Source organism: Jaculus jaculus, chromosome 5 (assembly GCF_020740685.1).
Source record: "Jaculus jaculus isolate mJacJac1 chromosome 5, mJacJac1.mat.Y.cur, whole genome shotgun sequence".
In the NCBI taxonomy this organism is placed as follows: Eukaryota; Metazoa; Chordata; class Mammalia; order Rodentia; family Dipodidae; genus Jaculus; species Jaculus jaculus.
The window spans coordinates 82,509,310-82,523,359 of record NC_059106.1 but is presented as its reverse complement, the minus strand read 5'-3'; the positions used below and the strand labels follow the sequence as shown (position 1 = coordinate 82,523,359).

At 44.4% G+C, this 14,050-nt stretch overlaps 1 protein-coding gene across 4 annotated transcripts in view; it reads left to right on the top strand.

Annotated features, from left to right (window-relative positions):
- Positions 1-14,050, top strand: part of Szt2 (SZT2 subunit of KICSTOR complex) — a 66,696-nt gene that overhangs the window by 24,506 nt on the left and 28,140 nt on the right. For all 4 annotated transcript variants that reach the window (XM_045148942.1, XM_045148941.1, XM_045148938.1 and 1 more), the window contains 12 exons: positions 9,000-9,210; positions 9,385-9,555; positions 9,965-10,199; positions 10,362-10,491; positions 11,315-11,457; positions 11,662-11,814; positions 11,954-12,068; positions 12,292-12,509; positions 12,593-12,808; positions 13,155-13,233; positions 13,445-13,539; positions 13,799-13,967. In XM_045148942.1, coding sequence (XP_045004877.1) covers positions 9,000-9,210; positions 9,385-9,555; positions 9,965-10,199; positions 10,362-10,491; positions 11,315-11,457; positions 11,662-11,814; positions 11,954-12,068; positions 12,292-12,509; positions 12,593-12,808; positions 13,155-13,233; positions 13,445-13,539; positions 13,799-13,967 — 1,935 coding nt within the window. The remainder of the gene's footprint in view (positions 1-8,999; positions 9,211-9,384; positions 9,556-9,964; positions 10,200-10,361; positions 10,492-11,314; positions 11,458-11,661; positions 11,815-11,953; positions 12,069-12,291; positions 12,510-12,592; positions 12,809-13,154; positions 13,234-13,444; positions 13,540-13,798; positions 13,968-14,050) is intronic.

The following is a 14,050-nucleotide window of genomic DNA, read 5'->3' as shown; positions in this document are numbered from 1 at the left end:
TATCTGGGTTCTGTCATTCTGTTCCATTGATCTACATGTCTGTTTTTGTGCCAGTTCCATGCTGTTTTTGTTACTATGTCTCTACAGTATAGGTTAAAATCAGGTATGGTGATACTACCAGCCTTACTTTTGTTGCTCAGTATTATTTTAGATATTTGAGATTTTTTGTGATTCCAAATGAATTTTTGGATTGTTTTTTCTACTTCCATGAATTCCGTTGGAATTTTGATGAGGATTGCATTAAATATGTAAATTGCTTTTGGTAAGATTGCCTTTTTCACAATATTGATTCTTCTGATCCAGGAACAAGGGATGTTTTTCCATTTCCTAGTGTCTTCTGCAATTTCTCGCTTGAGTGTTTTAAAGTTTTCATTGTAGAGATCCTTTACTTCCTTCCAAGGTACTTTATTTTCTTTGATACAATTGTGAATGGGAGTGATTCTCTGATTTCATCCTCTGTGTGTTTATTGTTAGCATATAGGAAGGCTACTGATTTCTGTATATTTATTTTGTATCCTGTTACATGGCTATAGGTGTTTATCAGCTCTAACAGTTTGCTGGTAGAGTCTTTAGGGTCCTTTATGTATAGAATCATGTCATCTGCAAATAATGATAACTTGACCTTTTCCTTTCCAATTTGTATCCCTTTTATGTGTGTCTCTTGCCTTATTGCTATGGCTAAGATTTCCAGTACTATATTAAATAAAAGTGGGGACAGTGGCCACCCTTGTCTTGTTCCTGATTTTAGTGGAAAAGCTTCCAGTTTTTCCCAATTTAGTAATATGTTGGCTATCGGCTTGTCATAAATAGCTTTTATTATATTAAGATATGTTCCTTCTATTCCCAGTCTCTGTAGGACTTTTATCATGAAGGGATGTTGGATTTTGTCAAATGCTTTTTCTTTTTTCTTTTTCAAATGCTTTTTCTGCATCTAATGAGATGATCATGTGATTTTTGTCCTTCAGTCCATTTATATAATGTATGACATTTATTGATTTGCGTATGTTGAACCATCCCTGTGTCTCTGGGATAACGCCTGCTTGGTCAGGGTGAATGATCTTTCTGATATATTCTTGTATTCTGTTTGCCAATATTTTGTTGAGAATTTTTGCATCTCTGTTCCTGAGGGAAATTGGTCTGTAATTTTCTTTTTTTTGTTCTATTTTTTCCTGGTCTTGGTATTAGGATAATGCTGGCTTTGTAGAAGAGTTTGGTAGAATTCCTTCTTTTTCTATTTTATGGATAAGCTTAGGAAGCAGTGGTGTTAGTTCTTCCCTGAAGGTCTGGTAAAATTCACCAATGAATCCATCTGGGCCTCAACTTATTTTTATTTTATTTTATTTATTTATTTATTTATTGGTTTTTCAAGGTAGGGTCTCACTCTAGCCCAGGCTGACCTGGAATTCACTATGGAGTCTCAGGGTGGCCTCGAACTCATGGCAATCCTCCTACCTCTGCCTCCCGAGTGCTGGGATTAAAGGCGTGCGCCACCACGCCCACCTCAACTTATTTTTAGTTGGGAGATTTTTGATAACTGCTTGGATCTCCAAACTTGTTATAGGTCTATTTAAGTGATTAATCTCATCTTGATTTAATTTAAGTAGGTCATATAAATCAAGGAAATCACCCATTTCTTTCAGATTTTCATACTTAGTGGAGTATATGTTTTTATAGTATGTACCTATGATTTTTTAAATTTCTTTGGTATTTGTTGTGATAATTGCCTTTTTCATCTCTAATTTTATTAATTTGTGTCTCTTCTCTCTTTCTTTTGGTTAGATTTGCTGAGAGTTTAATTTATCCTTTCAAAGAACCAACTCTTTGTTTCATTGATTCTTTGATTTTTTTTTTTTTTTGGTTTCTACTTCATTCATTTTTGCCCTAATCTTATTATTTCTTCCCGTCTACTGATTTTTGGTTTGCCTTGTTCTTCTTTTTCCAAGGCTTTAAGGTGAAGCATTAGGTTGTTTACTTGAGACCTTTTTTTTAATATAAGACCTAATTTCTTAATATAGGCACTTAAAGCTGTAAATTTCCCTCTTAGGACTGCCTTCATTGTGTCCCAAAGGTTTTGGTATATTGTGTTCTCATTACCATTTGACTCTATGAATTTTTTGATTTCCTTCTTGATTTCTTCATTGACCCATTCATCATTTAGTAGTGTATTGTTTAGTTTCCATGATTTTGTGTATGCTCTATAGCTTTCCTTGCTATTGATTTGTAGTTTGATTCTATTGTGGTCAAATAGAATGCAAGGAATTATTTCAGTTTTCCTATATTTGTTAAGATTTGCTTTGTGTCCTAATATATGGTCTATTTTAGAGAATGTTCCATGTGCTGCTGAAAAGAATGTATATTCTGCCGCATTTGGATGAAATGTCCTATATATATCTGTTAGGTCCATTTCTCCTGTGACCTCATTTAGTCCAGATGCCTCTCTGTTTATTTTTTCCCGGGATGACCTGGCAATTGATGAAAGTGGAGTGTTGAAGTTACCCATTACCACTGTGTTTGATGTTATCTGTGACCTTAGTTCTAATAATGTTTGTTTGGTGAATTTGGGAGCCCCCATGTTAGGTACATTTATGTTTAGGATTGTAATGTCTTCCTGTTGGAGTGTGCCTTTAATCAATATAAAGTGATCTTCCTGATCTTTCTTAACTAATGTTGGACTGAAGTCTACCTTGTCAGATATTAGGATAGCAATCCCTGTTTGTTTTGTAGGTCCATTTGCTTGAAACACTGTTTTCCAGCCTTTCACCCTAAGTTAGTGTCCATCCTTTGTAGAAAGGTGAGGCAACAAATTCAACAAATTGAAGAAGGATCCTCCTTTTTAACTGAGTCTTCAAACCTATGTCTTTTGGTTGGGGTATTGAGGCCATTGATATTATGAGATATAATTGAAAGGTGTTTATTTATTTTTACCATTTTTTTTAGTTTTTTTTTAAAAGCTTGTTTTTTTTAATATATTTTATTTATTTATTTATTTATTTGAGAGAGAGAGAAGAGAATGGGTACACCAGGGCCTCCAGCCACTGCAAACGAACTGCAGATGCATGTGCCCACTTGTGTATCTGGCTTATGTGGGTCCTGGACAGTCGAACCAGTATCCTTTGGCTTTGCAGGCAAACACCTTAACCACTAAGCCATCTCTCCAGGCCTTTGTTTTTTGTGTTTTTTGATTTTTGGTTTTTTTTAATGAGAGAGTGAGAGAAAGAGAGAATTGGTATACCTGGGCCTCCAGCCACTGAAATTGAGCTTCAGACATGTGCACCATCTAGTGCACATGTACAACCTTGTGCTTATGTCACCTTGTGCATCTGGCTTACATGGGATCTGGAGAGTCAAAGTTTTGCAGGCAAGTGCCATAACTGCTAAGCCATCTCTCCAGCCCTACATGGTTTTTGTTTTGTTTTGTTTATTTTTTATGTATCTGAGAATGAGAGGGAGAGAGAGAATGTGTGTACCAGGACCTCTTGCCATTGCAAATGAATTGCAGATGGGGATTTGAACCTGTGCTGTCAGACTTGGTTTTTTGTTTGTTTGTTTAGTATTTTTAAATTATTTCTTTATTAGAGAGAGAAAGAGGCCGCGAGAGAATGGGCACACAAGGACCTCTAGCCGCTGCAAACGAACTCCAGACACATGTACCACCTTGTGCATCTGGCTTACATGGGTACTGGAGAATTGAACCAGGGTCCTTAGGTTTTGTAGGCAAGTGCCTTAACCACTAAGTTATCTCTCCAGCCCCTTTTTAGTATTTTTTTAATCTTATTTTATTTTTTCTCAATGTTTTAAAACATTGTCCATGATTATAAAAAAGATCCCATGGTAATGCCCTCCCTCCCCCCTTTTCCCCTTTGAAATTCCATTCTCCATCATATCCCCTCCCCATCTCAATAAGTCTCTCTTTTATTTTGATGTCATGATCTTTCCCTCCTCTTATGATGGTCTTGTGTAGGTAGTGTCAGGCGCTATGAGGTCATGGCTATTGAGGCCATTTTGTGTCTGGAGGGAGCACGTTGTAAGGAGTCCTACCCTTCCTTTGGCTCTTACATTCTTTCTGCCACCTCTTCTGCATAAGACCCTGAACTTTGGAAGGTGTGATTGAGATGTTACTTGGTACTCTGGTCACTTCTTTCCAGCACCATGATACCTTCTGAGTTGTCCCAAGGTCACTGCCATCTGAAAAGAGAAGATTCTCTACCCAAAGTGAGAGTAGCATTAATATAAGGGTATGAATATTAGGAGAAGTGCTTACTGGGCAGTTTGATAAGCATAGTATACACACTTATCCAGACAGCAACAGATGTTACACCCCTAGGACTCACGACAACCCCTGTTTTAAGTTTTCAGTATCAGGAATATATTCCCTCCCTTGGAGCGGGCCTCCAGTCCAATTGGAGGGCAGTTGGTTTCCACCATGATAAGACATGCCACTGTTGCACCTGTTGGCTCATTTGGTCTGGCTGGCCAATTATAAGGCTTGCAGTGTCCACTGTTGAGTATCTTCACTGGTGGTATCTCTTTCTCCCATTGAACTACATGTAGAATGGCTTCTTCCAGCTTTCTGTCAGCTGGTCTACATGGAGGAGGTTAGCAGCTCAGTTCCAGCAGAATTTCTCAGTGGCCTTGCATCCCAAGTATGTGGAGTCTTCAGCAAAAGGGTCTTACCATCGATTCCTAGTGGGAAACCAAGGGTCTCGGCAATGTCCTATAATGTTTTGGGAGCATCAGGGACCACCCTGGCCAACAACTCACTGGAAGGTATCCCATCCCTGGCACTGAAAACTTTCTGGCAATGAGTGTTCCATTGTCCAAAATTGGAGGATTCCATATGATTTATTTGCATCCTCTTAGATTTTGATTAGTCCTCCCTCCACCTTTCCTTTACTCATTCTCCTCCCCTGACCTCACTTTGGGCCTTTTCACCCCCGTTAATCTATTCTTCTACTTACATATATATACAATAGTGTCTTTTTTTTTAATGGTAGGGAGGGAGAGAATTGGCGTGCCAGGGCCTTCAGCCACTACAGTTGAACTCCAGACGTATGTGCAACCTTGTGCACATGTATCACTTTGTGCATCTGGCTTACATGGGATCTGGGGAGTCAAACATGGGTCCTTAGGCTTTGCAGGCAAGTACCTTAACCGCTAAGCTGTCTCCAGCCCACTTTTAGGCTTTATAAGCAAGCACCTTTAACTGCTAAGTCACCTCTCCTGCCTCTATTTTAGTTTTTTTTAGCATATATTTTATTTATTTTATTTTATTTTATGCAAGCAGAGAGAGATAGAGAGAAAAGAGATAGAATAAGAATGGATACACCAGGGCCTCCAGCTGCTGAAAATGCACTCCAGACACACACACCACCCTGTGCATCTGGCTTTACATGGGTACTGAGGAATCGAACTAGGGTCCATAGGCTTTGCAGGCAAGTACCTTAACTGCTGAGCCATCTCTCCAGCCCTTTAGGATGTGTTTGTTTGTTTGCTTGCTTGTTTGTTTTGAGGTAAGGTCTTGCTATAGCCCAGGCTGATCTGGAACTCATTCTATAGTTGCAGGCTGGTCTTGAACTCATAATGATAATCCTCCTACCTCTGCCTCTCAAGTGCTGGAATTACACACCTGGCTCCTACTTTAGTTTTGTTTTGTTTTTAGTATTTATTTACTTGAGAGAAAGAGGCAGATAGAATAGGCATGCCTTGGCCTCTAGCCACTGCAAATGAACTCCCAGTGCTTGTACATCTTGTGCATCTGGTTTCACTTGGGTACTGGGAAATCATACCTGAGTCCTTTGGCTTTGCAGAAAGTGCCTTAATCATTAAGCCGTCTCTCCAGCCCTGTATTTTAGAGTTTTCTGTTTTTGTTTTTTTTTTTAATATGTATTTTCAAGCAGAGACAGAATGGGTGTACCAGGGCCTCTAGCCACTGCAAATAAACTCCATAGTCATGTGCCACTGGCTTTATTCATCTGGCTTTACATGGGTACTGGGGAATCAAATCTGGGTTGATAGGCTTTGCAGGCAAGTGCCTTACTGCTAAGCTATCTCTCTAGTCCTATTTTAGTTTTTTGAGGTAGGGTCTCACTCTGGCCCAGGCTGACCTGGAATTAACTATGTAGTCTCAGGATGGTGTCTAACTCATGGTGATCCTTCTATCTCTGCCTCCCAAGTGTTGGTATTAAAGGCGTGCACCACCACTCCAGCTTCTGATTTTAGTTTTTTAAAGAACCTCCATAGTGGGCTGGAGAGATGGCTTAGAGGTTAAGTGCTTGCCTGTGAAGCCTAAGACCCCGGTTCAAGGCTCGATTCCCTGGGACCCACGTTAGCCAGATGCACAAGGGGGCCGCATGCATCTGGAGTTCTTTCTCTCTCTCTGTCCCTCTCTCTCTCTCTGCCTCTTTCTCTCTCTGGCTGTGGCTCTTAAATAAATAAATAAAAATAAAAAATTGTTAAAAAAGAACCTCTGTAGTGATTTTCATAGTAACTGAACTAATTTATCTTTCCTTTTAAAAAATGTTTTATTGGTTTATTCCACAGGACCCACATAAGCCAGATGCACAAGGGGGCGCTTATGTTTGGAGTTTGTTTACAGTGGCTGGAGGCCCTAGTGTGTCCATTCTTCTCTCTTTCTGCCTCTTTCTCTCTCTCAAATAAATAAATAAATATCTTTTTAAAAAGAAAAAAAAAATTTTATTGGGTTGGAGAGATGGCTTAGTGGTTAAGGCTCATGCCTGCCAAGCTAAAGAACCCAGCTTTGATTCCCAAGGACCCATGCAAGCCAGATGCACATGGTTGTGCATGTGCCTGGAGTTCACTTGTAGCAGTTGGAGGCCCTGGTGCACTCATTCTCTCAAATAAATAAATACATAGAAATAAAAATGTCTTAAAAATTATGTATTCACAAAGAGAAAAAGTGAGAGAATAGGTGTGCCAGGGCCTCCTGTCACTGCTGATGAACTCCAGGTGCATATGCCACTCTGAGCATCTGGCTTTATGTGGGTACTTGGGGAGTTGAACCCGGGCCATCAGGCTTTGCAAGCAAGTTCCTTTAACTGCTGAGCCATCTCTTCAGCCCCTAATTTATATTTCTGCCAGTAGTGTATAAGGGTTCCCTTATTCTGGCATCCTTGCTGGCATTTTTATTTGTTTTTTCAGAGACTGGCATTTTGAATGTGGTGAAATGGAATCTCCATATAATTCAAATTTGCTTTATTTTTTTAAGGCATGATTTTAAGGGGCCATCATGTCTGTGTAGGATTTGAAAATAAGGAAAAGAAAACTTAAAAAAAAGAATCCTAGATGTGGTGGTGCACGCCCTCAATCCCAGCAATTGGGAGGCAGAGGTAGGAGGATTGCCATGAGTTCAAGGCCACCCTGAGACTACATAATGAATTCCAGGTCAGCCTGGGCTACAGTGAGACCTTAGCTCAAAATAAATAAATAAACAAAAATAAACAAATAAATAATTTTTTAAAATTACCCTGATAGAATAAAACCCCTAAATTCACAAGAAGGCATTGGTTTTAGAAACATATTATGCAGTTCTTTTGGAACAGGCAAGTGTCATTCTTTCTTTGAGACTGAAAGCTAGAAGCAAAGTTATAAAGTCTGTCAAGTGCCCAGATCTGATTTCTCTCAGAAGTAAAAGGCATCAAGTGAGTATATAAGGAAGGGAGGCTAACATTGGGAAGAAGGAACAGTTTTGAGGACAGTCCTGAAAGAGTAGTTATGTAGGGTGTTATGTTTTGATGTGGTACCAGCCTATATAGTTTCCTTCATTAGAGTACCAATGTGAGTTAGCATAGAGAATGTGATCCTATGTGGGGTTTTGAAGTAAAAGCCAAATAAATAATAAGTAATGACAGCCAGAGCTTTGATGGCAACACCTATGAAGGTGCTTACATATAAGTTCCAGGCTGCATTGGGAAAGGAGACTCTCCATGGTTTGTATAAACTTGAAAAGGTCAGAAACTGAAGGCCTGCCAGACCAAAGAGGTCAAAGAGCAGCAGGAAGAAGGTGGAAGGAAGCCAAAGTGATATTGTATTGTGAATATGTGGCAATTTGGAATTACAAAGATGAATTCATTCCAAGTTATGCCAAGGGCCACCTGCAGCTGCAGGTGAGTAGAATAGAGATGAGGGTTAAAGACCTGAGTGGCCAGGGACTTGAATGAGTTACCTCGAACAGGTCTTTTAACATTTTCTGCACAGATCAGCTAATATTTTAGCCTTTGAACCCTTAATTTGGTACAGTTATTTGACTATGATGAAAACAATACAAAACAAATAGTCATGATTATATTCCAGTAAAATTTTATTGACAAAACACACACATGTATATACATACACTTTTTTTTTGTTTGTTGTTGTTTTTGGTTTTTTGAGATAGGGTCTTACTCTCTAGCCTGGGCTGACCTTGAATTCACTTCGTAGGCTCAGGGTGGCCTCGAACTCACATTGATCCACCTACCTCTACCTCCCAAGTGCTAGGATTAAAGGCATACACCACCTCACCTGGCTACATACACATTTTGTATAATATACATATGAGTAGGTGTGTGTGCTGTTTGGCCTACAGCTTACAAATGATTTGCCAGTTTCTGATTTATATCCTTGGTATTAGTATCACCAAATTGCAAATAGCTTATATGCAAAGTAGGCTCTCAGGCCCCACCCAGGCCTCCTATGTTTTAACAAAATTTCTGGGAGTCTTGCATGTACCTTAAAGTTCAAGAAACACTGTGGTGAGAGACACATTGAACTTTCTTGGAATGACAGGAAACCAAGGAAACAGTTACCAAAATCTGTAGGGAAGGGAGAAGAGTACTTGCTGTTGAGGAAGGAGGACAGAGTAGTGGTCTGCCCTGGGAGAATGGTGGCCTACTCGACCTCTGTGGTCTGGGTTACAAGAGCAGCCACCCAGCCTCTCTCCCTCTCCTATTCTTCCTTCCTGTACCTTTGGTAGAATGGGGTTTTCATTTGCTCACGTTCTGCAGGTGGGAGGAGTTTACTCTTACGACTGCAGTTTTGGCCATGTGCCCAATGTGGAATTGATGAAGTTCATTGCAATGGCAACATTTGGCTCCTACTTGTCCACTTGTCCTGAGCCGGAGCCTGGAAATCTAGGTCTGACTGTCTACCACCGGGCATTTCTACTCTACTCCTTCCTACGCAGTGGGGAAGCACTGAACCCCGAATACTACTGTGGTGAGAGGCAGGCTGGGTGGGTATGGGAAGGAAGGCCTCGGAGGTCATATGGCCTTTGTAGGACTGCTAGTCTAATTGGGGCTGGCTGCTCTGATTTTAGTGTAGCTCTTTCCCTAAATATCCATCTGCTGGCAGATCACCATTGCCCTTTCCCCATTTTTGTGGGTCCTCCAGGCTCTCAGCACCGTCTGTTTAATGAGCATCTAGTCTCTGCAAGCAGCAATCCTGCCTTGGCCTTGCGCAGAAAGAAACACACTGAGAAAGAAGTGCCAGCAGACTTGGTCAGCACTGTGTCTGTACGACTCCGAGAGGGCTACAGTGTCCGAGAAGTCACACTGGCCAAGGGTAAGGGTCACGAGGTCCCACTACAGTGTCACAGGTCTCTGATAACTTGTGTGGAGGTAAGCCTGCCAAACAACTGGAGAATGTCCTCCCGTCACACATGAAAGAGTGTCCCCATGGAGAGATTGTGCTGATCATTTGGGAGGTCCTTCCAGGGCTTGGGTCTCCATTAGTAGCTTTCCAGTCCTACCTCCTGCCCAAGGCTGACCACTGAGGGGGTGTGGTGACCTGAATTTGGCTTTGTTTTCAGATTATTCTTGTGAATTTCTGTTTGCATTATTTGGCAAGCTTTGGTTTTAAAATGTATAGAACTGTGCATAGAACCTCTGGCCAGGCTAGGATTTCATGAAGTAGTGAGATTCGGGGTAACACCTGGGCCTGGGGTCCTCACCTGCCCTCCTGCTCCCCGAAGGAGGGACCCAGCTGGGCGTGAAGCTGGTGCTGCTGTGGAAGCACAACATGCGCATTGAGTATGTGGCCGTGGCGCCCTGGCCCTTGGAGCCTGGGGGACCTCGAGGAACACGGGTGGAAGTGACAATGGAAGGTGGCTATGACATTTTGCACGATGTGTCCTGTGCACTAAGGCAGCCTATTCGCTCACTGTATCGTACCCATGTTATTCGCCGTTTCTGGAACACACTACAGAGGTAAATGGGTCACCACGGGGTGAGTGATGCCCACTTTATTGTGTGGAAGGACAGATTTGTGAAGCAGAGAGTTGAGGGGACGTCACCCAGCGCCCACTGAGCTTCCCCTCATCTGCACCCAACACAGCCAGCTATGGCTCAGGCTTGGCCTTTGTCCTGTAGCATTAACCAGACGGATCAGATGCTCGCCCACCTTCAGTCCTTCTCCTCAGTGCCAGAGCATTTCACACTTCCAGATAGCACCAAGAGTGGAGTGCCCCTCTTCTACATCCCTCCTGGCTCCACCACCCCGGTGAGTGTCACCGATGTTCTTCCTGGCCTGGAGTGGCACAGCCTCCAAGGCAGCAGACCAGAAGCCTCCGCTTCAGCTTTAAAGCACCTCTTCCTCTCCCCTCCTGAGGTCCTGGGAGGAGAGCTAAAAGAGGCCACCATTAATCTTGCAGACTGTTTAGGTGATACTATCTCAGCAAGTTGCCAGTCCCTCTGTCTCATCTCCGTGTGGCATACGTGGGCCATTCCCACCCACCGTCACCTGTTTCCAAGTACCACCTGAAGACCACAGCTTCCTCTGTTCTGTGTTACTTTGACACTCGTCCACTGCTAATAGTCTAGTATGAGCATGTGGCCTGTGATGGTATGCAGTGGCCTCATTACCAGATCCTTCCATCACTCAGCAGCTTTTCTCTAAAGTCACTGACATAAGCTAAGCAGGTTCCATTCTCCTATTGAGTCAACTTTAAAGGGCCATGGAGTCTGTCCATGACTCAGTCAGACATCCTAACCTATCCTTCATACTGGAAACTGGTTTGATCTCTGTCCCATCCTAGGCTGTGGTCCTTACCCTTAACCCAGTGCTGTCTCTGATCTCCTGAATTTAGTGTATTATGATTGTTAGTTGGGAAGTCACACCCTGTTTCTCCATGAATGCTCCCCACTGGCCCAATGTAGGATGCCACTCTAGCCCAGGCTGACCTGGAACTTGCTCTGTAGTCCCAGGAAGACCTGAAACCTACAGTGATTCTTCTACCTGTGCCTCCAAGTGCTGGGATTAAAGACATGGGCCACCACACCCAGCTCCACAAATGCTCTTAAAGGGCTATCATTTCTGTCCCCAGGTTCTGTCCCTTCAACACAGTGGTTCTGACTCATCCCACGCCCAGTTTGCTGCTTACTGGAAGCCAGTGTTGTCCATGGATGCTAACTCATGGCAGCGATGGCTACATATGCATCGCCTGGTGCTAATCCTGGAGCATGACACGTGGGTACCCCAGGGCAATGGTTATAGTTGGGATGAAAGAACAGGGGCCAGAGAGAGGGGATGATGGCAAGAGCATGAACTGGCCGCGCCTCCCTGCTCAGAGCTCCCCTTTCTTAGGCAAAACAAAAGAGAGAGGTAATAATCTGTCTTTTTCCCAAGACTGAGCCTGGGAGATCTGATCTCACACCACACCCCTCTTCCTAGACCAATCCCCAAGCACTTGCATACCCCAGGCAGCAATGGACGCTATAGCACTATCCAGTGCAGGATCTCACACTCCTCACTGACCTCTCTGCTTCGGGATTGGAGCAGCTTTGTGCTGGTTGAGGGCTATTCTTATGTCAAACTGCTTTCCAGGTAGGCAAAGTGATATTCCTTCACCCTTTTCCCATCAGTGCATCCTGTCTCCTCCCTGAACCCCAGACTTCACCTCTACTTCCTCCTAAACCCATTTACTCCCAGCCCAGGCTACTCAATCCCTTCCATTTTTCCCCAGTGCTCCAGACCAGCCCCCATCCTCCTTCTACATGGTTCGCATCATTTCCAAGACCCCATGCATGGTTCTTCGCCTGGGCTTTCCAATTGGCACACCAGCCCAGGCCCGACACAAGGTGAGCCGGGCCCTGACTGAGTCCCAGCTGAGGAGTGCTGGGTGTAGATGACCTCTGTTTCTCTAACAGAGAAGGCTTGGGCCAGTAGAAGAGGGGCACTCCCCCAGACCAAGTAAGGCTTGAGGAACATGAAGGAGGATACTCTGTCCTTGTCTGTTGACCTCTTCTCCCCAATCAGGAGGAGGTGGGAGCCATGTCTTGACCACATTTTTTTTTCTCATAGATTGTGTCAGGCTTACAGGAAGAGATCCTGCGCCTTCGTTTCCCCCACAGGGTGCAAAGTAAGGAGCCAACACCCAAGGTTAAACGAAAAGCGCTAGGGGGCACTGGTGGGGGCAACTCTCCCTCCAAGTCACCCCCCATGCTGGGGCCACAGCAGGCCCTTTCTGACCGGCCCTGCCTTGTGGTCCTCCATAAGCCACTGGACAAGCTCCTCATCAGGTTGGTATAGAGCATGGGGAGGGGCCCAGGTGCATGAGGGTAGACTGAATAGAAATCAACCTGGGAGTTGCCCCATTTCCCAGGTATGAGAAGCTACCTCTGGACTACAGGGCACCCTTCTTGCTGACACTGGAGCCACCAGGACCACTGCCTTTGGTGTCGGGCCGCTCAGCCTCCTCTAGCCTGGCATCGTTGTCACGCTACCTCTACCATCAGCGCTGGTTGTGGAGTGTCCCGTCAGGCCTGGCCCCCACACTGCCACTCAGCGCCATCGCCCAGCTCCTCTCTGTTCTCACTGAGTATGTCACCTGAGTCTGCAATGTAGCTGGGGAAAGAAGAGAGCAAGTATGGGCTCTAGTTTGGACAGTGGCAGAGAGCCTGAACCAGACACTTTCCCTGTCCCAGGCCCAGGGTCAAGTACAGAGTGGTGGATGCTACTGCTCTTTTCTGCGCTCTCCCAACTCTGCTTACTTTGGCCTTTGGTCCTATTGGACCTGTTGCCTTCTGAGAAGCTGCTACTGGGTCCTTGGTGGATTAGGCTGCCATGACAGTTGCTGGGTGGTAGGATGCACGGGTAGTACTGTACTAAATGCCTCTCTTTGCATCATGTTGTTCCGGTCCTGTTCCACCTTTCTGGGGCTTCAGAGTCCGACTCTCAGAAGGGTTCCATTTTGCCTGTAGTGGAGAAGGAATCATCAACATGGTTCTGGAGCTTCCAATTCAGGTGTGTGCCATCCTTCTTATCCTCCCTGCAAGGTACATTGTGACCTTAGGAACACTTGTCTCAGAGCTGAGTGAGGAATGCTATAAATGCCTCACAGGGACCAGGGGAATCAAGGCCTGAGGCCAGAGCCATTGCACTGTGTGGTAGGACCAGGCTAGGCCAGGTCCTTCCACTAGCTGGGATTTTCTCAGGATTTCTCACTTACCTACAGAATGAGCCACTTGGGCAGGCTGCAGCTGAAGAGAAGCACACATGCGTTGTCCAGTACATCCTCTTCCCCCCACACTCTACCTCCACCAAAGACAGGTGAGGGCCCCTGGACGAGAGGGACACCCTCTGGCTCTGCCCAACACACACCTTTCCTCAGGTCACCTCAGTGTCTGGCTCCCATACTCTAAGATGACCTCTATCCCAAACCAGGGTAGGGGTTTGCTATTTTCAGATACTGCGTCAAGCAGATGCTAGACAGCAAAGATTATGTGGTGCCCTCCCCTTCTTCCCATCCTCCCTGCCTTAAGCCTATGCAGTGACTCCTCCTCCAGGCTCAGAACCCTTCCTCCTTTAGCTTCTCAACAGATGATGACAATGATGTGGAGGTAGAGGCTCTGGAAGGTGACTCGGAGCTCAATCTGGTCACCGAGGTGTGGGTGGAGCCTCAGTATGGGAGAGTGGGGCCTGGCCCTGAAAGCTGGAAGCACCTGCAGGATTTGACATACTCGGAGATCCCTCAGGCTGTGAGTGTCTGTAGAACTGTACCCCTGCCTCCTATCAGGTTGCATCTCCTTGGGAAACTGCAACCTGAGGGTTTCCTGGAGAG